General features: G+C 33.6%; 1 protein-coding gene across 7 annotated transcripts in view; it reads right to left on the bottom strand.

Moving 5' to 3' along the window:
- The window catches only part of MBD5 (methyl-CpG binding domain protein 5), a 130710-nt gene that overhangs the window by 28883 nt on the left and 77589 nt on the right, over positions 1 to 24238 (bottom strand). For 5 of the 7 annotated variants that reach the window (XM_031960044.1, XM_031960040.1, XM_031960039.1 and 2 more), the window contains 3 exons: positions 11897 to 12922; positions 9872 to 10083; positions 6874 to 8082 (listed from right to left, as the gene is read on the bottom strand). In XM_031960044.1, the coding sequence (XP_031815904.1) occupies positions 6874 to 8082; positions 9872 to 10083; positions 11897 to 12922 (2447 nt within the window). The remainder of the gene's footprint in view (positions 1 to 6873; positions 8083 to 9871; positions 10084 to 11896; positions 12923 to 24238) is intronic. The other 2 variants (XM_031960046.1, XM_031960045.1) reach the window with 1 other exon arrangement.

Genomic DNA, 24238 nt, shown 5'->3' with positions numbered 1-24238 from the left:
AGCACAATTGTTGGAACACAGTAGATGCCTAATAAATGCTTTACTCTTTCCTTTTTAAATATGATATATATGTTACAAAAATACACAGTGATTGGGGTGGAGCTACCCATAAATAGGGAAGACAAGAAAGGCCTCTTAAAGAAGGAAGCACTTGAATGCCCCCTTGAAGTGAATAATGGACTCCAAGATGTAAAGGTGAAAAAGGAGAGCATTCCAGGCATGGGGATGGCACCTGCTAAGGCCTGCAGGTAGAAGATAAAAGGTAGTCTACAGTACATCAAGTGGTGCCCTGGGAAAATACTGTGTAAGCAATCTGGAAAAACAAGCTAGACTATGAAATGTTTTAAATGCTAAATAGGACATTGTACTTTATCCTACATGAAAATGGGAAGCCTTTTCTCTTGAGTAGAGGTGCGACCTGATCATACCTGTATTTTAGAAATGTACATACACAGAGGACTGAAAAAGGCAGAGATTGGGCACTGGAAGACCAAATAGGGACTCTAGTACTAGTCTAGGCAGGGGATGAGGACCTAGATCTGAGGTGTCAAACATGTGACTGATAGTAGTCCTGAGTGTTGTTGGAAGCAAATTAAACTATAACTGGAAAATATTTAACCAATAAATAAAAATACAACAAGATATAGATAATATTAACCCATGGTTTTCTAAGTCAATAGGCTGCCTCTAGGGGCATCTTTATGTATGCTTTAGTAGCCCCAGTTTCTGTTTGAGTTGGATATCCCTGACCTCAACGATGGGACCTGCAGCATGAGGAAAGGGAGACAGAGAGAAGAAACATCAGTAATGAAGATGAAACTCACAAGGCTTGGCAAATGGCTGGAGACTGAGGGTGAAGGACTGTGAAGGGTGGAGGAAATTCCAAGGCCCTGACCCTGGGTTAAGGGGGAAATGGTAGTGCCTTTGATAGAAATAAAGAAGTGATGAGGAATCGGCTTATTTTGTTTTAGTCAGCAAGTATTTATTAAGTGTTTAGTATGCACTAGGCAATGCACTAAGCCCTAAGGGTAAAAAGAAAGGTAAAAAACAATCTTTGGCTTGGGAGAATTGGAGGAAGATTTCTTAGACATGCTGAGTGTGACATATCTACGGAATGTACAGGCAAGGATATCAAGGAGGCAGTTGTACTGGAGCTCAGAATTAGATGGAGAGATCTAGGAGTCATTCACATGGAGATGATAGTCGAATTTATGGGAACATATTAAATCACAAAGTCCAGACTAGAGCACTGAGTATTATTATTAGGTGTAGGAATTAAGAAATAGTCAGGAGGTAGGAAAGTAGAAACAACAAATAAAGAAATTAAGCTGAAGAGTTAGCATTCATTCTGTCAGAAAATGACTGTTAATGAATGCTAATTTTTCAGCTCAGCACAAATAAAATTTTTAATCTTTGTTTATGCTGATTTACCTTTCATTTTAAAAATATTTTCTATCTTTTCTCAATTTCTTTCTTTTTCACTTTGCGATTACTCTTGATATCTAAACTTTCCACTCTAGTCTTTTTCCTTGATTCTTTTCTGTTCAAGGAGATCCTGTTGACATAGTACTTCACATTCTGAGTAATGCCATTTAAAATGAAGTTATATCCAAATTGTCGGAAAACTAGATTTCCATTGTTAGTTGATGCAATGTTATTCCAAAGAATCTGCTTGGTCTTTGAATTCAGAGATGGCAGTTAGGGAAAAAATCATTTATATACACATAAACAAATATAAATATTTTTTCCCATATACACACCAAAAAAATACTATTTTTCAACATAGATGTGCTAATAAAGAAATCATGATCAGTAATTAAGACATAGCAACAATGTTTTTATAAACCATGATCTTGAACCATTACTTCATTATACAACTTTCATATTTAAGATCTCTATCACAGTTTTTAAGTGAGCTGTTCCTTGAATGAGGTCAGCTGAATTCTCAGGTTATATTCTTTATATTGTCAACATAAGTAACTCTGAATTGGCTAAAAAAAGGGCCTAAAACCTACTTCAATAGGGAGTTTAATTAGGATGAGACAATGTTTATCTAGAATTGTGAATACTGCTGAACGTTTAATCTCTGCCTAGCAAAAATAAATAAGCTTTATCAGGGAAAACAGTTGAAATAGAATATAAAAAGAAAGAACTAAATAAGATGAACATTTTAAGGAACATTATTAATTTCAAGCACTATTACAAATACATGAAAGACATATTTTGCAGTACTGATTGCCACTAATTGTCCAACCAAGCAAACAGACCAAATTGCATTCCAAATAAACAATTTAGCACACTGTTCAACCTCAACCTCTAACTCTTCTATCCTCCTCATTTTGTTCAATTGGGCTTTAGTAGAAATATATATCAATTTAGGATCAACTTTTGGACCAAGAGACCCACACAATATAGTAAAAAAATGATTCAAATGGAGAAAGCAAAATATTCTTTTTTTAAAATAATAATTTGTAAAGCATCACTATTTTCCACTCAGCCACTATTCTGAAGCTACATCATCATATGAAAGTGACACTGGCTTCTCAAAAACTATGCCAGAGTTTAAAAATTTTACTAAATGGTAGAGGTGCCAAATGTAGGCCGAGCAATAGATTGTATGTCTGCAATCTAATGACTATTTCAGTTAAGTTCAGAGAATCATATCACCACAAGATGGCTATTTTTCCTTTGGCAAAGTATTTCATGAAAATACTCTAAGGTGTGGAAGGAGGACCCACACTGATTAATTCTGTGTCTCTGTAAGTACTAAAGTGAAATAATGTTTTATAGTTAAGTAAATAATGTTGGAACATCCCCAAGATGGTGATTGAGTATATGACTTTTTTTTTTTTTCAGAAAAGTGAGAACAGGTGTTATAATAAACTATAAAAATTACACACAAATAACAGGATTTTAAAACATGGTAAAGTGACATGTTAAAAATCCTATTGTTAGGAAATATGGTGAGTTCTAAAAACTCAATGTTCAGGAAAATGATAATTCTACTACATTTAACATTAAAATCTAATGTTACCCTTAATGTAGTGTGGTGCTTTCGATATTTGGAGAGCATGTTAAGAAGATTGGCAAGCTCCCTTAGACAGACCTGAGACTACCAATACAATTTGAAAACCTGGAGAAGTACTTAGATGTAGCAGTCTTTAGGTATCAACTAGAAATTTTAATTATAACAACACATTTATTCTATTCAGTGGTATATGGTAGGCTTATAAATATAACCCCTGTTCTCTCTTTTCTGTAGGTATCAGGAAATAATAATAGCTAACATTGATATGGTGCTTGAGCTATATAAGAGCCTGTTAGGAAAATGAATAGGAATAAAGTAGATGGAGTTTGGGTGATTCTTTCTAAAGGTCAAGGTGGCACATCAGCAACCTCTGAGTCAGAAGGACTCAAGAAGAGGCCAAAAACTACTTTGGACAAACCTAACTGTGTGACCTCTCACTTCCCTAGGCAATTTTCTAACAAGTCAAGTTACATATCTGTATTGCTAGAAAGAAGGAAATAGAAAAGAAAGCACAAGTTTAAATGGGGAAAAGCTATTCTTAATAATCCACAGTCTTTTATAATTTTCTTCATTCTAGCTTTATAAGAATCTTTCATACAACCTTAACACAACATTTAAATGTTACCAACTACATATCTCCCCCCCCCCAAACCTCAACTCTTTCAACATAACATTTATAAAACCGTGTTAAATTGTAAGGATATTTACTATTGTACAGGTACTCAAGTTATTTATATATATGTGTGTATATATATATATATATATATATATACACACATACATACATATATATACATAGATGTGTATATCTTACCAAAATGAAATGCCCTTGAAGTTTTACATCCTGTAAACTTTGTGATGCTAAGACTTCTTAAAAGAAGCCAGGCCTTCTGATTGTGACAGGGACTTGTGAACACAACTGTTATTTAAGATTTCTAGTTTGATTACAATTGTATCTTATCAGCAAAGCAATATTAATATGGATTGAAGCCTTGGAAATGAAAATTCCTACAATACCTAAAAGAGTTCTTAGTGCATTTTAAATATTCAATAAATATCTGTTAACTAATGAATATTAGATGTTTAAAAATGGAATTCTACCAGGTTATAAAAACATAGAAACAGATACATAACGGACTGATTTTTCATTATAAAAGGATTTCTTTAATTTTTCTCTTTAAATCAACATTTATAAACAAAGTCATGAGTGAAAAGTTTTGGGGGTAAGTTTAATAGAGTGTTTCATGTCTAATTATTATCATTTGCTGCTGAGGTTTGTTGATTTAAAAGTTTTTATACCTAGTTAGAAGAACTTTTGTAAAAGTCATCATTAACCTCAGGAGGTATCACTTTACCTGGCATTCTGGCAAAGAATGGGAGGGGACAAATGGTGAATTTAGAGGTAAGATTTTTTGGTAATGATTTAATAGGAAGTAGCAATAGTTACTAGTTCAAAGATAAAATAAATTTATTGAATGCTCTTTGGGCAGTAATACTTATTTTTTTAACCTGCAAAAGGAAGGAGAATGTCTGAGAATATCTTATTATTTATACAAAGCATGGTATTGTTGAGCATTGTGAAATGCTTTATCCTGTTCTTTTAATAATGGATAAATATTTGATTTAAATTGCATATATTTGGATGTAAATTGTAATTTTCTTTTAAATGGTGAGAAAGGGAAGAGAATAAGCATTTATATACAGCCTACAATTTATTAGGTACTGTTAGGTGCTTTAAAAATAAATATTATTTCATTTGATCCTCACAAAAATCCTGGGAGGGAGATGCTAGTATTATCCATATTTTATACGTTAAAAAACTGAAGCACATGGAGGTTAAAATGGTTGATGCTGGATTTGAACTCAGGATTTCTGGATTCCAGGCTTACCACTCACTATGCCATCTGTTACTTCTAAGTATGTACTTGAAAAAGTTTTGCTATATTCATAGCATATCATAGTGGGATAAAAAGCTTTTCTTTGGGAATCACTGTCAGAAATTATAATGTAAATTAATGGAAATATTAAAATCTATAAATATTATAGTTAACATATTTTTGAGGAATATATTTGTTGCAAAAGCAAATGACTAAATATTATAATGATTTGTTATTAAATTATTTTATGATGACAATATTATTCTAGTATTAGTATTGATTGAATTGCTTACTAACATGATGACAAACGTTTCTAGAATACCATTTATCAAATGATTTTTTTTTTAAAGTTCAAGTGATGATGTCCCTGAAAGGTTCATTTTCCTTAACATCTGCAAACACTTCAAGTCTGACTATAAGTTTGCAAATGCAAGTAAATCTGAGAGCTAGATCCAATGTCTGAATACATTAAATATATTAAAGATTAAAAAAACCCTTTATTTTGTAGAGAAGAAACAACATTACTTAAACTAGACATCTATGAATGAAAAAATGGGTTTCAGGGGGAGAGCAAAAGCTGTAGTATTTCTTATACTTTTTTTTTCTGAAGTCATTCATTAATACTAAAGACTTGTCATACAATGACAGAAAAATGTTTTGTTCTAAATCTTTTGTTTGTAGTGATTCTATTTGTATGACAAAAGTCCTTTTTAGTTGTACCTAATTATTTACTGTACAGACTGAGGAATAAAAATGTTTGGATTTATCAGGTTAAAGAATAGATGTCTCAAATCTCAGAAGGATTGGAAAACAAAATGTTTTGCAAACTGAAATACTGAATTATCTTCTTATCAAAGCTAGAGCCATCATTACCACACATTGTCCTAAAAGGTGTATTTTAGTTATCTCTTACTTGTAAAACATTCAACTATTTGTCAGGATTTTAGAGATAGACTTCTTGCGAGGATGAAATATTTCTGGTTTTCTGCCACCAGATCTATGTGAATCATAAATCTGAATTGGGCTGAGTCAGTTTTATACCATGAATTTAAGAAAAAGATATAATAGCAATCCTTTTCATATCCATAAAAACTTCTTGCGAGATTTAGATATATATTTAAATATATTTTAAAATTTATTTAAATTTAAATAGATATATATTTAAATATATTTTTCCATCATACATGTGGCACCTGTACCATTATCTGTTTCTAGTAGGGAACATATTTTTTCCTCTACTAGTTTTTAAGCTTATTTTTAAACTTAACAATTGAATCAATGCTTTCATATGTGAAAAAAAAGGTCTGAGGTCTCATACTAATTTCTTCTAAATTGAACAGTAGCTCAGGAAGGCGTTTTCATTTAATTTATATGATTGAGTTGAGTTAATCAGAACCAGACTACAACTCTAAATTCTTTCATATGTTAGAAAGGGGTAGGATTTTTCCTATAAAGAGATACCATTCAGAACATAGAAAATACCTCCAGTATAATGTTAATGTTATTTAACTCTTCTCAACTCTTCTCTTCTGCTTTATACATCATGCTAGAAAAAAAAAATGGAGAGACTGGCAATAAAGTTGGCTATCTTATGAAACTGGGGAGGGCACAATACTTCTGGATCTCCAAAAGCTTCTTAATGCTGCCATTAAAACCTACTTTTCCTCCAGTCCCTTTGCATGACACCCAGGTTCAGGTGGATGTCGACAAGTTAGGTATACATACATAATTAATATCCCAGGTGGGAGACTCCTTGAACCTTCTCAGTTTTAGAAATGCTATTATTTCACCACTCACTGTCATTTTGGTCATTATAATCACCTCTTCATTTATACTCCAATTTCATGGAGAAGAAGAAACACACTTTCAACTACTATAAAACCGACCATAAAAGTAACATCAAGCAACAATTGACTGATAAACAAGGCTGGCATTGACAATAAGTATAACATAGAGAGATTGGTATACCTTCCCTTCCTCAGTGTTTTGTTGACATGAATTGTGAACTTCTTCTTCTCGTACTAATTTGCCAGGCCATGAAGTTAGTCCTTTGATTTGGCCCCAGACCAAGTCGCCAACATTAAACGTCCTTGGTCTATAATGTATTAATTCATTTGAAGAAGGGGACTCTGGGTTCCTTAGGTCATCTTCACTACTAATGCTTTTAGCATCCGAAGGGCTAGGCACACACCCATTAATGCTTTTGGCATTAAAATCTCCATTAAAATGGATATAGTCTTTAACTAGAGAACTTTCTAAGCTATTTGAGGAACTCGGAGATTGCTCCTCCATGAGTAGATCTTGCTTTGAAGCACTCAGCAATTCTCCAAATCCCCTGCTCTGTTGAGGCCTATTTCCATTAATATGTGCACATCTTTCCACAGTGTTCTCCAGTCTCTCCTTAAAACTCATCATAGTTCTTTTGTAGTTGTTATACCTGAAATTTTCTTCCAACATTTTATCCCCTTGACAGTTTCTTTGTGGTAACAGAATTGGATGCTGTTCTCCTGTAAGTAATGGCAGTGTGGAGACATTATTGGGCCTTTCATGACAAGGACTACTATGGATATGCGTTGAATGATCTAAAAACTCCTCACACTTCCATCTGTTTATCTCTCCACCAGGACTCTGCTCCTCTTCCCACAGTTTTTTAGGTGTGTTGCAACCTGCTGATTTGAAATATTCAAATCCATCGCCCTCGCTTGCATTCTTCCCATGTTCCAGATTTTTGGGGAGGCGAGTCCCTCTTACATTCCTTAGCCTACTGTCATGATCTGCACCACCAATGTTTCTTCCATGAATTACTGCACTGACAGCACTAGAGAGATTTAATGGGTCACCAATTGAGGCAGTGAAGGCACTCATGGCACTCAAAGCTGGAATGGGGCTAATCTGAGTTGTACTGCTAACTGCAGTGGTGATGACAACTTGCATTCCTTTGCTTGCAGCATCTACAACTGCTTTGTAAATTGCATCTACGGAAGCATCACCCTGACCAGTCACATTGAGGCTATCCTTTGCCTGTTGTCCCAGTGTTGGCTCAGTTCTCTGTTGCAACTCGCAAGCTGTATCTTGGAAAGGAGGAAGTGTACTGTTAGAATTCTCAGGAAGTGCTGTCAGACCACTTTGAGTGCTCATTCGTTTATTTAGGAGAGCTGCATCTTCCTGCATTCTCACCTTAAAGAAACATACAAAACAAACAGTGAGAGAGAAACAGTGGGGTCTTCACTGAGAGACATTTTAATTGATAATAAAGATGTAAAAATAAAGGAAACAGTGGTAATAGATTCCAAAAATAATGTAGAAAGTGATAATATTTTATGTTATTACAATAAATAATACAATAAAAACAATAAATGAGATCAGGTTTGTTTTGGGGTTTTTTAAGATGTTAATGTTTTAATTCTTACTGACAGCTCAACAGAAATCAACTTTGAGGAAAATAAATACAAAATGTTTATGTGATTGTTCTAAAAACTTACTGTCATATACTTTTTGATTAAGGATTTTTAGAGGGAAAGACCACAAAGGCAGCACTGTTCAAATTAAAATTTCAAATTCAAAAACAGAAGAGGAAATTTTAAACAAATGTTAATTCACTAAAATGGTAGGTTGAATTTTTTTTAAATAGTGAAACATCATATAGCCCTATTGCTGGCAATTCTAAGGTTTCAGATAAAAACAACATGAAATACACATCACAATATTCCCAACTATTCTGTAAGAGCTGACAAATTGTGTGAAAGTATGTTAGTCATCCTGTATATTATCACGTATTTATTGTGATCAGTTTCTTGTGCCAAGTTAAAAAGTTACAAGGAAAGAAAATCTTTGCTTAAAAAAAAATCAGATCAAGAACTTGATTTTTACTTGGAAGACTTAGAAAAAACAACCATTAATCTAATTCATACAAAATCTTTTTATCATTTTATTCAAAACTTTTCTCTTCATTTTTCATTCCCCCCCCCCCCTAAAGTTGATGCTCCCTGAAGCCCCAAACAATTAAAATTTCCTGTTTTGCTTTATAGGCAAGACACCTAAGTTACTAGTTGATGTAGAGAACTAGTTAATGCAGAATTTGGAGAACAATCTTTGGGCTGTTTCTCCTACTTACCTTTGGGGTGAAGGCAGGCCAGATCATAAATGTGTTTAGGAAAACACAGTGGCCTATACTTAATGCTGTTAGGGAATGAGGGAAGGAGGGAAGATTAAGATATTTTCCCAACTTTATACCCATAATGGATATTCCTCTGTGAGTTTACATTTCTTGTTCTCTTCCACAATATAGAAAAGAATCAAGCTGAAATATTTGTAAATTGTGATTTTTGAGTGTCTTCTTTTTATTTACAACCCAATTACATATTGCCTGTTTCCAAATATTTTGATTTTACTTTTTTGAATGTCAACATTATCTACTTTGATTACAAATATTTCTTTATTATCATACTTTATTATTGTATATCAGCATCTTATTGTAGTTTCTAACAGATCAATTATTCTAATAAAGGGAAATAACACATTTAACTGTTTAATTACAAACATTTCTTACTAAAATAATCAAGGAAGGAAAGGTAGCAGAGTCTAGTTTAGACTATGGGACTTGGAATTCAAGACCTTAGCTCTGTTATTCACTAGACTTTGAGGAAATTATTTAATCATTCTGAATTTCTTTTTGGCTTGATAAAATGAGGACCTACACATGACCATGGACATATACATATAAAATGAGGATATATATATATAACATCTAACACATCTACATGGACTGTTCTCAGGGATATTTAGGAAAGGACTTTGTGATTTGAAAAACCCTGTAAAATGTAGGTTAAAGAATTTTACTGCTGCTGTTATGATTAGTACTCCTGCTACTAAATACTCTGCATCCCTCCTCACCTGCCCACTCCACTCCACCAACTACACTCCACTATAATTGTTATCAAATAATTAGAAAACAACTATAAGGTACCTGAAAGTTTTGAAACAGACAAGCCATAGGATTTGAGCTGTTGCCTGAACCAGGAATTGTGGGTTGTCCTTGAAACGTCTGAAGATTCTGGTAGCCATGGAGGAGTTGCTGCTGTTGCTGATTTGAAGGAAACATTTGATTGCTGTTTAATAGTGACTGTAGATGAGTCAGTTGATGGTTATTCAAAGTATTGTTTATTGATGACATGTCACCTGTAGTTTCAAAAACACAAAGATGTAAGTCAAATGTCATTTATAGAAAAATCTTAAGCTTATGTTTGCGACCAGAGCCATTCCTGAATCAATACTAAATGCTGGAATTACACAGGTAATATTTTTTTTTTTTTTTTTTTTTTTTTTTTTTTTTTGCCCTCTCTCAACTCTCGGAAAGATATAAGGGATGATAGCACATGATATTCACACCTTATAGGCACTATTTCGAATCACCTTTTCTTTTAATCTTCCATTTGATCAAAACTTATAAAAATTTGGAGGAATTTTTTAATTAAAATATTTTTAAAACTTCCTCAAATTTTTGGATGTTATATTTAAAAGCTTTTAAAAACTATGAAAACATTAAACTGCTTGTCAATTTAACTATGAAAACATTAAGCTGCATGTCAATTTGTACTCATTTGAAAATGCACTTGTGCAATGTTTTATTTATCAAGCTCATCGGTAAAGCCCCAATCTTTAATTGATGCCAAACAAAATCAAACAATTTAGAAATCTGCATTTTTGGTAGGAAAAGTAAAAAAAGTTATTTAGAATTTTTTTTTTTTTAAGGTGAGCTAGCATCACAGTAGGGAAAAGCTTTTCTTTAAGATTGTATTTTAAAATTAATTATTATGTAATCAGGTGGGAATTACTTAGCAAGTAAATTTATTTTTTAAAATTTATTTACTTTTAATTTATGGAATAAAACAAGCATTTCCATAATGCAGTATAATAAAAAAAGAAGACTGCAGATTAAACTGCAAATCTATTTTTAAATTTACTTCATTTAAATACCCCAAATTAACCTAACTGGAAATTGATAAACACCCAGGGATTGAGGTCAAGATTTTAGGAATTTTCCTATAGCTTGGAAAATGATTTTAACTGAGCTTGGTAGCATATGCTTCTAAGCTTAGTTACTGGGGACATTGAGAGTGATAGGTTGGGAAGGAGAACAGGACCAAGTTGAAAAGGGAACAGGTCAAAGCTCCAATGCTGATCAGTAAACAGGACTTCTACCTTGGATATGACAGGAGATCCAGTCTTTACAATTGTGACTCTGTAATGCTTTTTTTTTTAGCTCATTCAACAAGTAGACTCAATGATTCTGATTTCAATGTCAAAAACGGAATTATGATTAAATGCAAATTGTTTGTCCACAAATCTGAAACTGCTAATATTTTTTGTTTCTGGAGGGATGTATCTACATGAATCATTAAAAAAACATAATAAAGACATGGAAAAGAGAAATATCTGAAGAAAGCTAGTGGCAGCATCTATTGAGGCAGTTAGTTACCTTGAACTTGTGCAAGTTTGTAATTTGGGTGCTTTATATGTGATTTTGCAGGTTGTACATTTAATTTTTACTTATTTTATGTTCCTTTGGGAGAGATGCCTTCGAACTATTCCAGTTTAAAATGCAGGACTCGTACTAACCCTGTGATGCCACAATAAATACAAGTAAAATCAAAGACTGTTAAAACGCACCTGTATTTTAGTATTTGAAAACAATAGTTATCTGACTATTGATTCATGGTAGGTTTATATTTAGGTGGTATCAAAATTATTAGACAAAAGAAAACAAATTCAAAAATTATATTTAAATATTGCTGGAATTAGGGAGGGGAAAAAAGTAATTTTAAAATGTGTTTGGTTACACTTGTGTGTTTTAGTTTTTAAAGTCTGTAAGCTATCTGTGACAAAACAAAAGCATGACTTACACTAGGTGTGATAAAATGGAGTTTTTTAAAAGGAGAAATTAGAATTAAAAAATGTCTTTTGTAAATATCTGTGAAAACATTTAACTTACCAAGCAGACCCGTCCCCAGTAGAGGGTTAAGTAGCTGTGGCACCACAGAGTTACTGTTGAGTTTAGTTGGACCAGGTGTATTCCCAGCATTATTAGATATGTTCAGCAATGTTTCTGCCATTGACACCACTGCTGTCCCACCAAGTGTTGAGACAGTCAGTGCTGCCACTGCTGATGATGTAGTGGTTGTGGTAGTGGTTGCCTGGGAGGAAGTTGCTATGGAAACCTCTGGATGATTAGCGGTGTTGCCCGATGCCGAGTTCAGGACACCTCCCAACAGCTGGGGATTCAAGGCCATTAATCCTGAGGCCCCAGTGACAGCGGGGAGAAGCAGGGGGTTAGAAGTAGTGTCACTGCCTGAAAAGCTTGGTAAAGGGTTCCCCAGGGGGTTGGTTAAAAGGGTCTCAGCTCTGTTGCTGTCTGACTGACTGCTTGGCAAATGGTCTGGTGGGGTTGTCATCTGGGTTAATGAGGGTAAAGGGTTATTTTGCTGTTGCAACAGATCTGAGATGGTCAAATTGAAAGATGGCAGGGGAAGCATGGCAGCTGCTTGGGCTTGGTTCTGAAGCAGGGCGGCTAAGAGCTGAAAATGAACAGGTTGCAATACCTGCCCGTCCATGTCAGTGGAGAGAAAAGCTAAAGCAGCATTTACATTCGGGTTGAGAAAACCTAAAGGGTTGAGGTTGACCTCAGACTTGCCTTCTCCAGCTGAAGGCTGCAGGATATTTAATAGATTCTGGTTTAGGAGATGCTGCTGATTCACTGGAAGAGAGATAGGTAGAGAACTGAGGAGGCTGGGGTTCAAAGGGTGCGGAAGATTGTTGTTTGAAGGGCTGTTTTGTGGAAAATGAAGTACATGCTCCTGGCCAACAAAAGGAAAATCGCTCCCAATGGGCAGCTGACTCTGCAGCGGGGTTCCTGCGGCAGTAGTAACTATCACACCGTCCTGAAGAACAGATGTTGTCTTTGTGATGGCGGGTTGGTTGGTGCCAGCTATGGCTATGGACGATGATGGTCCTGAACCTCCTAAAATACAAAACCAACCAAAATTAGTTATGACTATTAAAGGAGAAGGCACCATAAGGGTTATGAATGAGAACCGTCTCTAATAATCCAGTGTAGCAAAATCTCATCAATGTGAACTCTGTAATGGTGACAATAAGGTTACTTTTGCTTTTTGAACCTATTCAAAGGACATGTCTTAAAGGACTTTTCACATTAAGAAATGGATTGCTATTTCAAGCAAATTTTATGAAAAGGTAGAATTTTGTTAGCAGTTTAAGTTACCATGTGTATTTGGATATAACATGATTTAATTTCTTAATGAATACATCAGAACAGGTTTTTTGTTTTTGTTTTTGTTTTTCCCCTCCCAGCAACAGCTAAGTAGTTTATCTGATAGGTACAGGCTGTGCATTTGTGATTCAACTTTGACACTAAAAGGAGTATGAAAGAAAGAAGAATGTCTCACAAAACTTTAATATGCATTTTTTCCCCTTTGATTTTGTTACAAAATGTCTATCTTATGCCCCCTGCACCCACATCCCATCTTCAATTTTTATTAATTAGTAGGAAAGTTTTAGTTAGGTAGGAAAGGGTCATCTGATATTGTGAATCGGAAAATAGCACATTTTTTCTAACATTCTTTAGATCTAAAATAATTTCAAATAAACTATTTCCAACTTCTGTCTCCTGATTTTTTCCATTTATTTAATTAGATTATTGCTCAAAATATTTTTTAGGAAAATTGGACTGACAAAAATGATAGATTTCACTAATTCAAACTGGCTTACCTTAAAAACTCAGATTTAATGGTGTTTAACTATATATGCTTTCTTATCTTAATAAATACTTATTGATTAATTATATAGGTGTAGTTAAAGTAATGCCAGTGACTTCATATTTTAAACTGAAAAGTTGCTTTGAATAAGTATAAATATAATTTCATAAGCATTACACTAAAACATGTTGTACTGATCTTCTAAAGAAAGAGTCATCCATAAAAGCCCTGCCTGTATTTTTCATAATATAAATGTCATAGATATATCATTTATTACTGTTATGTGTTTGTTTTAAGTCAGTATTTTTTCAGTGAATTGTAGCCTAAACCTCAGTATTTTTGAATTATATTGTTTGGTTATTTCATTAAAACAGCTATTTTCAAAAGAATAAGGTTGAGCCAATATTAATACATATGTAACCAGATTAAAATATTTGTTGTATCTTAAAAGGTAAAAAAAAAAATGGATAATTAAAAGGTCAATAAAAATGGACTATATATATATATATATATATGTATGTATTTGTTGTTGCTGTTGTTGTTGAAGTACTTGGGAAACAGTGGCAAAGAATAGGGATACCCAAAGTGTTTTAACAAAAGGACTCTAGAGGAAACAAGGCAGGGAAAGATATTAAATTCACAAGTCGTAATGAGTTTTTTTTTTAAGTACAAAGTAGATGACTTAAAAAAAAGGAAAATAATCTTTTCCACACACACATATATATTTCTGAATTATTAAATCAAGTAATTCTATGGGCATATTTCAGAGAACCACTGAATGCTGGCATGTGTATAGAGTTCCTTAAACATTAGTTTTAGCTTATTATTAAAGAATAAATATTTAAAACATTTTGTTGTACATTAAAGTCTACTATGTCTTTAATAAATATGCATTTCCCAATACTGTATTTGGAAATCATCTTTTAAAATGAGGCAATAAAAATCATTTATTGGCAGTTATTTTTATATGCTCTAAAATAATTTTTAAATTTACACAGTGCCTTTATTTTAAAGTTAGAAAAACCCACAATAACTCAAGTATTTGGATAAAGTTTTATCTATGAAGATTTTTCACAAGGTTATTTTATTCATCTTTTATTTGACACCAACAAACCACCATATTTAGGATTCCAGGGAAAAGCAAATTTTTTCATATTACTTAGAAAGTTTTCCAGCCAAAACTTTAGGGGAAATTAGGGGAAATATAATCACTGTGGCAGACCTCTGTCTTATTTATATTCACTGATGTGAATGTCATAAGTTTTTAAATATTTACATATCTCACCTGCACTGTACAGTCATTAAATAATGGGTACAGTGGTTTATTACTATATATACTACTCTTTCAATAAAAAGTAAAGATAAGGAAGACAAATATATATGTGGCCTATTGTAACATACTACATATAGCCAGGGAAATTTTTTTATAGCTGCTAAACAGGCAAAATAATTGGAGAAGAAATTCAAAACAATCCATTGTGATTCTTGGAAAAATTTGAGAGAAGTTGAAACCACTATCTTAAACCAGTAATTTAATTTCAAGAATAAACTTTATTTAACTATGGATAATTAAGAATGACTAGTTCTTAAGCAGCTAGGTGGCACAGTGAAGAGTGTGCTGGGTTTGGAGTCCAGAAGACTGAACTTCCTTAGTTTGCCTCAATTCCTTATCTGTAAAATCAGCCGGAGAAGGAAATATTAAAGGTTTTCTTTGCCAAGAAAACCCCTAAATGGGGTCTCAAAGAGTTAGACGCTAAGGAAAAAATGATTGAACAACAGGAGGCAATCAACAGCTCAATTTTCATCCTTCGCTTGTGACAATGCTGATCTTGAAGTTTTCATGAAACTGCTTTCTCCAGATTCTTCTCCTATATGTCTGGCTGCTATTCCTCTACTTATTTTCTGAATTTTCCTTTAGGTACCATGCTCTAACTTTGGGTGCACTATAAGGTTCACATGTGGGCTCTCTCCTTTTTTAGAACTTCACCTGGTGATCTCATTAGTTCCCCTGGCTTAAATGATCAATTTTAGGCAGATGGTTCTCCTATCTACTTATATAGCCTTAAAGATTTAAGCCCTCCTGATTCCCTGTTTTACATCTCTAATGAGAAGGCCATAGAATCTCACCATACCCAAAACAGCAGAATTCACTCTCTTTCTTCCAAAACCTTTCTGTAACCCCAGCAAGAATCCTCCTTGATTCCTCATTCTAGATACAATCTGACACCATGTGTCGTTTTTACTTACATACATCTCTCCATCCTGCCTGCTGCAGGCTTGTCATCACCTACTCTACTACAGTTACCTTCTGATTGGTCTCCCTTCCTCTGGACTCTCTTCAATCCAGTCCAGATTCTAGGCAGCAAAGTGATTTTTCCACAGGTCTGACCATGCTACTCCTGTATTAAACGTTTCTGTGGCTCCTCCATTACTCCCAGAATTAAATATAAAAAATTCTATTTGACTTTCAAAAAGCCCTTCACTAAGGGCAACTCAATGGTGCAGTGCATAGAGCAGTGGCCCTGGAGTCAAGAGGAGCCGAGTTCAAATTGGACCTTAGATACTTAACACTTCCTAACTGTATGACAGTAGGCAAAATCACTTAATTCCAATTAGCTTGCAAATAAAAAAAGAACCCTTCACAGGCCTTTCTACCCTTCTGGCCTTCTTGTACCTTATTTCCTTCTGCAATTGTATATTCTACAATACAGTTAACATTAACAGTTCCTCAAACACAGCATTCCATGACTTTGCAGTAGTTGGCTGGAAAGTCCTGCTTTTTTTAGCCTTGCATCATGGCTTCCCCAGGGACATTCTACAAGAGATGTTCTTGTAGCCAGGCATCTTCCTCCCATTCCCCACTTATTTACATGGTTCCTCTTCACCCCCTCCCCTTCCCCGTGGTGCAATAGTAAGTACTTGATACTTTTTGACAGACTGACTAGAATAAATTTTTGTAATCAATTTTCTTTATGTGAATTTTACATGAAAATAAATTTGTTTTTCAAAATTCTAAGTGAAAAATTCTGTATTATAGCTGACTTGGATGGGCCAGAGCTGATTCAACCCACTATCATTATAAATCACTAAGAAGTCTCATTCCTATCTTTTGTGATTTCACAACTTTGATAAAGCTTACTCTAAATACTGATGACAGAGGCAGCTAGGTGGTGGAGTGGATAGAGCATCAGCCCTGAAATCAAGAGGACCTGAGTTCAAATGTGGTCTCAGACACTTAACACTTCCTAGCTCTGTGATTCTGGGCAAGTCACTTAATCCCAACTGCCTCGCCAAAAAAAAATTAAAAAAAAAATAGTGGCGACAAAAGGGGTTTTATTGCTAATAATTGACTTATCTGAATTTCATATCAGTGTTGGAGAAAATGACATTTAACTCTCCTATAAAGCCAGGAAAATGAATAGTTAGAAAATCATAAAAGAGAAAAATCTGGGTTTTAAGAGAATGTTTTACAAAGCTCAAAACAAAACAACAGATTTAAGTTCTACTGGCGAGTCATCCACCTGCGAGTTCCTGAAACCACTTATTCATCATTACCATCAGTTTAACAAAAAATGTATTAAATTAGAATGAATTTTAATAACTACATACAATTAGTGGTTGGGTATTTTTTCATTCAATTTATTTTGAACAGCCACTTTCTGGAGAGACATTTCTTTTTGAACATCTTCATGTGATGTTACAATTTTTTTTTTTTTTAAGATCATGGTCTGCTAAGATTTTTGTCTTTTCAGACTATGCTTTAGAAAACTTTTTTGTGTATTATCTAATCTTTAGAGATGGCTGCTATTTACTTGATGTAAATTAATTACATCAATTACTCCTAAGTGTAAAACTTAGGAGTTGGAAAAGTTAAGATTTTAACTGGACACATAAGGGAAGCCAGAGAGATCAGTAGTTGGAGCAAAGAAGGGAGAGTATTTTCGAATTTCCCCTCCACTCAGGGTTCTAACTACTAAGTGTAATTTCAGTGTCTTTCCTGTTAATTTTTCCTATTTATCCTTTTTTTTTAAATATACCTATATCTATACATATTTATGTCCTATGTATCCTAATAGGTTTTTCATATATATATTTAGATAGTCTACATCTATGTATTTATATAACCTCTATAAAATTCTACCTTCACTTTGATTGACATTTGCATTCAGGTTGTATCCCTTATTAGATTGTAAGTTTGAGAGCATGGACTGGTCTTTTACTTCTTTGTGTCCCCAGTGCTTAGCATAGTACCTCATGTATGGAAGGAACTTAATAAATTTTTTGATGGAATTTGCATAAATCTTGTGACTGTTCTTCCAGTGGAAGTTATACCCTTTTTCTATTTAACTTCCTCTGACCTCAAACTCTGTCAATCAATTAGTAGTAATCTATAGGCAAAGAAATACACCTTTAACTCATAGTTATCGTATCTATTTTATAATTATGGGTTTTAACAACACTGTATGAGGATACATTCTGATGGAAGTGGATTTCTTTGACAATGAGAAGCTCCAACTTAGTTCCAATTGATCAATGATGGACAGAAGCAGCTATACCCAGAAAAGGAACACTGGGAAATGAATGTGGACTACTTGCAATTTTGTTTTTCTTCCCAGGTAATTTTTACCTTCTGAATCCAATTTTTCTTGTGCAATAAGAGAACTGTACAGATCTGCACAAATATGTTGTAAGATATTCTTTAACACATTTAACATGTACGAGACTGCCTGCCATCTAGGGAAGGGGGTGGAAGGAGGGAGGGCAAAAGTTGGAACAGAAGTGAGTGCAAGGTCAATGTTGCAAAAATTACTCATGCATATATTCTGTCAATAAAAAAGCTATAATAAAAAAATAAGTATGGGTTTTAATTGTGCTGTTATTTATTTATTTTTCCTGAAGCAGTTGGGGTTAAGTGACCTGCCCAGGGTCACACAGCTAGGAAGTGTCTAAGACTAGTTTTGAGCTCAGGTCCTCCTGACTTTCAGGGCTGGTGCTCTATCCACTGAGCTACCTAGCTGCTCCTGTGCTGTTCTTAAAACAGGATACATCTATACAGCAGTTATATAGATAGCCTTACTTGGATTGACATCTTTTTGTATGTCATTTCTCCCATTAGACTTTAGCTCTTTGAGGGCAGGACTATCTGTTTTCTCCTTTTGCAACTGAAGAACTACACATAGCTCCTGGCATGGTAGATATTTAATAAATGTTGATTAATTTATTGAAATAAGTCTTCAGAAAAGAAAACTTTACAATAGTATTTTGTATAAACCAGCAGCAACATGCTACTTAACAAATGGTAAATGTAGGCTTTGGGAGACAGTATTTAGGAAGGGAAGACATCTCAGAGACCTTCTAATTCAACTGCTTCACTTTATGATCAATCAACCAACCAACAAGTATTTATAGAGTTCTACTATCTGTCAGCCAATGTACATATAATGACACTGAAGCCCAATGAAGTTAAAGGATTGACTTACGGTCAAGGAGTCAGGATTCAAGCCTAGATCCTCTCGCTCCAAATCAATATTCTTTTTATTGCATCAAATTATCATAAAGTGAAAAAAGATCCACTACCAAATGTCACCAACTACATGGGTAAGTTTTAAGAAATGATTAAAGGGCATCTAATAAGGCTTCATGTGATTCATAGGATCACAGATTTAGATTTGGAAGATTTAGTGTCATCTAGTTCAATTCTTTTATTATACAGAAAAGAAAACTGAGATTCATAGGAGTACAGTTATCCCTTTCACATTGTGGGAAGTAGGGGTGCAGTGTTCCCCGTAAACTGAAAGATCTGTAAAAAATTTTGGCCCCCTCTCTCTACTAGAGAAGAAGTCTGAATTTTTTCTTTTTCTTTCATGGGGTGTTTATAATGCCTTATTGTAAAATTTGGGTTTACAGTATATAGTACTATATATTTTACACATTTCTGAGTTATCTGCAGATGCCACAAAAGTCCCAAAGAATTTCCACTTAATTTCTTATGTCAATCTGTGATATGTCAAAACTGCAATGGGAAAAGTTGAAATGTAGAAGGGATAACTACAAAGTGATTTCTCCTAGGTCAGGCAGTATTAAATGTCAAACTTAGGAATTATATCACAATGTATTCTGGAAAAGGACAGCAGGAAACTTCTAGGTTTCTTTTAATCACCTATTAAAACAGGGATTTTAATCCTATTTTTAAAAATTTAATTAACTTAATAATTAAATTTAATTTAAATGAAAGGATCAAACTAAAAAGCATACCCCTTTTCATATATTTATACCTGAAAAGTAAAATAAATGTAATTTTATGAATAATTTTGTTCCTTCTTTGGAAGTTATGTCTACTTCTAACATTCTCTGACTCCAACTTCTGTGTTAATCAATTAGTAACCTATAGGCAAACCAAGAAATACACCCTCAACTCAGCATTTAAAGAATAACTATCGTACCTATAATCACTTTAATTTTTTTGGTTTTATAAAGAGGGTTTTAAAAATGCTGCTCTTAAAATAAAATAGGCTATACTTACAGGTTTAGTTGTTTCAATCAGATCCAACTCTTCCAGACCCCATTTGGGGTTTTCTTGGTAAAGATACTGGGGTAGTTTTGCCATTTCCTTCTCCATTTCATTTTTATAGATGAAGAAAGTAAAGCAAACAAGGCTAAGTGACTTTGCCAGGGTCACATGGCTAGAAAAGTGTCTAAGACCAGATTTGAACCGAGGAAGACGAGTCTTTCTGACTTCAGGCGCAGTACTCTATCCTCTGTAACATCTTGCTGACCTAATTACATTGGTAGTTCCTTTAAAAAACATTCTTAATATGATATTGCCCTTTGTAGATCATTAAAAAGATGGCTAGCTTATTTCTAGAAAAATAACTAAGGTCTACGATGCTTAGGAAAATAGATGCATGGAAGAGGCAAAGAAAAGGAGATAGAGGAGACCAGAAATAAAGAAATCTGATTCCCAGAAAGAGTTCGATTTTTCTCAGTCAGGTTACTGTTTTAGTTGTGACGCAAATGAAACAAGAAACTTGATTTTTCTGGCTGCTGATCTTAGTGTCTTTTAGAGCATGTGATAATAATAGGAAAAGCTTTACACCCCAAAACTACTGAAATTAAAAACTTTTGGCACTGCCCATTGTTTGCTTTAGTAATTCTAAAATTGTTTAGAGGATATTTAAGGTAGAATGGACTAAAATAACACAATCGCTTTTATCTTACAAGTATACATTACATAAAAATTTCCCTAATGACAATGTTAGGATCAAATATAAACATATTTGAGCACAGTAGAAAGATGTGTGGGAAATAAGAAATTAGTATCATTTTAGGGTCCTTAAAAACTGACATGTGACTGAAATAAACTTTACATTAATTCAGGGCACCAATTTGACAGTTTCTTGGAGTAAAATATCAGCAACTAAAAAAAAATGTATGCCCCAGTATGAAGGAAGAATAGCTTAAATCCATACAATTAAATGTAGTTTCAGTGTTTGATTAAAGAATGAGGTGTAATTCTTAACTCAGATAACGGATAAACTACAGGTACTGATTGGTCTGAGTGCAAATATTTTGAACAGTAATTATTAATCAGTAAATCCCAGTTGCTTTAATAACTTTTCCTTTCATTAAACAAAATCTAGATGTGAATAAACAAAAAGTTATCACTATGTAAAGTTATAGTCTTTCTTCAATAGAAGCTAAACTAAGGTCAGCAAGCTCATCCCCAAACTCTTATTTAACTATTCTGTGTCTTTGTTTCCTTATCTGAGAAAAAAAAAGATAACTAATTCCTTCTCCCTCATGGAGGTATTGTGAAAGTGAATGAATTAAGAACATTAAAGTCAAATATGAATATTGGTTTCTTTTCACTTTTTCCTAACAATTAAGAAGTGAGACTAAGGATAGAATGAAATTCAGAGCCACAAAAGGCCTTGGGGTTTATCATCATTGGTCTTTGAAAAGAGAGGCCTGAAATGGGAGAAAAGATTGGGTCTGGAGATGTGTAATTTTGAGAATGATTCCCACAGTGGTGATAACTAAAACAAATGGAGTCCATAGAATAAATCACCCACAGAGAAAGGGAGGATAGAGTCTCTAACTCCCTAAGTATGTGTTTCACCCATAGAGAAAGGGAGGATAGACTCTCTAACTCCCTAAGTATGTGTTTTCTCCAGAGCTTTCTGTCCCAAGATTATTTAGATCCCAAGTCTTTACTAGTTTATGAAAGTCAGTAATGTAGTGAATAGAAAAAGTACTAGACTGTGAGTCTAGTTAACAAAAATTAAATTACTTAATGGAACCTAATTAGTGTCCTTAAAGACTGAGATTGGACCAGTTTCCCTGCCACCCCTCCCCCCCCAGGATCTTTTAAAGCTTTTATATTTACTTGGCATGCACGATTTTTCTTTTACCGGCTGCAGAATCGCATCATTCGAGGGTCACCTTACCCGTCACCCTTCACTTAGGTGCCATGGGCCAGTGATAAATAATCCACCCACACACAATGATGGACGGAAATTCTAGTACATATAAAGATATACCACATATATATGTTTATATGTATATATGTTATAGTATAACTATTATTGATCTTACCCCCAAACTCCCTTTCCAATCAATGGTAACTACAACATCATAGGTCAGGGATGAATGGTCAAAGTCTGGCAGTTTGCTAGAAGCTAAAAAGTAGACCTCAAGTTTTAGGTCAAAGGCTGCGTCCTGCGGAGGCCTGTTCTGCTGGTGTCAGTGCTTCTCCCGGACAGTGTCTCCGACCCACTCTGTATATATTTTGCACATGCCGAGATGCAACTTCCTCCATCAGAACACAAACTCGTTGAAGGTAGGGTGAGTTTAATTTTTCTTTGTATTTATTAATTGCTTAACAAATGCTTCTAAATGATTTTATTTAGTCAGTCTGGTGCTGGATTTGGAGTGGGAGGCCCTGACTTCAAATCCCAATTGTGCCTATCTGCAAGACCTTGGCCAAGCCAATTCAATTCTCTAGTTCTCAAGTTTCCCCATCTATAAAATGAGGAGTTGGACCAGCTAGCCACTAAAGCTCCTTCTAGATGTAAATCTCGATCCTATGAACTGTAATACTAACTCTTTTGGTGTTTTTAGAATTCAGCCTAGCACATATTTATATGTGTGCTTAAGCTAATTATGTATAACGATACATTTTAAGCAGGCACAATGAGCTTTACTGTAAATGAAAAGATCATGACATATGAAATCTTTACCAAATATGTCTTGTTTAAAAAAACTGTTAGTAATTAAATATATTTACTTTCATAATAGTATCTACTTTAGGTCCACAAATAATTAATGTGAGTTTAGTAGGTTTATTTTTAAAATCTATTAACAATATAATAAAAAAATGCTTTCTGCTCATTTGCTTTTGCTTTGATTTATTAATGTAATTTTTATTTTTGTGTTTATTGCTTATTCCTGAACTAATAAATTTCTTTTATTCATTGACTTTTAACGTGTGGTTTGACACCTTGTGTGAATCACCACTTATGTCAGATATTTTTCAGAAAAAGTTCAAATAAGAAACAAAAAAGGGAGATAGATGCAACAAAAAACTACATGTAAAAATTGTTTTATATATTAAAGAAACCAAAATAGTGAAGAATTAACAAAAGTACACAAAAACAAAGAAGGTAAAATGATAAAGTGAAAAAAATTAGTGCTCCCAAAGAACTAACTAATGCAGATATAAATAATGAAATGTATGTTTAGTTTATCTGTATAGTTTTAATTGGAGTCAGTGACTTTATGTAACTGCAGCCTATATTACATGTATAGGGCTAATTTTTCACTTGTGTAGCTTTATTGCAGAGTTATCTGCAAAAGGATATGAGCCTTAGAAAGATCCCCTTTATGGGTTTTCATACTGTAACTCATCAAAGACTAAATTTCATGTGCTACTAGACACCAAGAATATAAAACTGATTATTATATGTTTAGATATTTCCTGAATCTTGTATTCTATTTGAGCTAAACACAAGAAGCTATTGAACAGATCTTCTTGAAAAATCTGTACAACAAACTGTACAGTTGAGTGCAATGGAAGGTGGCATATCTTGCAATACCAGGGGAAAAACAACTAATTTCAACAGTAACAACAAATATAAGTAACTGATGACACTTTTTCCAAAATGGTGAAATTTAAATATAAATACACACATACATATTTTTCAAAATAGTAATAGCATCATTGATTTCCATATACAGTTATTTATCTAAAACCATTGTTTTGTTTTTGCAATGAGGAAAATCAGTTCAATAAAATATCAATTAAATATAAAACCTGAGAAATAAAAATACTAAGAGAAAATAACAGTGAAATGGCAAATTTTCTTATAGATGATTCAGTGATTATACTATAAAATAAAAAGCATAAAAAGATTCTGGGTGAATATGTTTGTGTGTATGTGTGTGTGTGTTTGTAAATATATATATGTATATATACACAAGCATATCTTAGATATCCTGCCTACTATAAATCTTGAATATCCTTGTTGTTAATTTTGTTTCTTTACAACATTTTTAAGGCTTTA

Source organism: Sarcophilus harrisii, chromosome 3 (assembly GCF_902635505.1).
Source record: "Sarcophilus harrisii chromosome 3, mSarHar1.11, whole genome shotgun sequence".
Taxonomy (NCBI): Eukaryota; Metazoa; Chordata; class Mammalia; order Dasyuromorphia; family Dasyuridae; genus Sarcophilus; species Sarcophilus harrisii.
The sequence above is the reverse complement of the archived record's forward strand: the minus strand, read 5'-3'. Positions and strand labels throughout refer to the sequence as shown.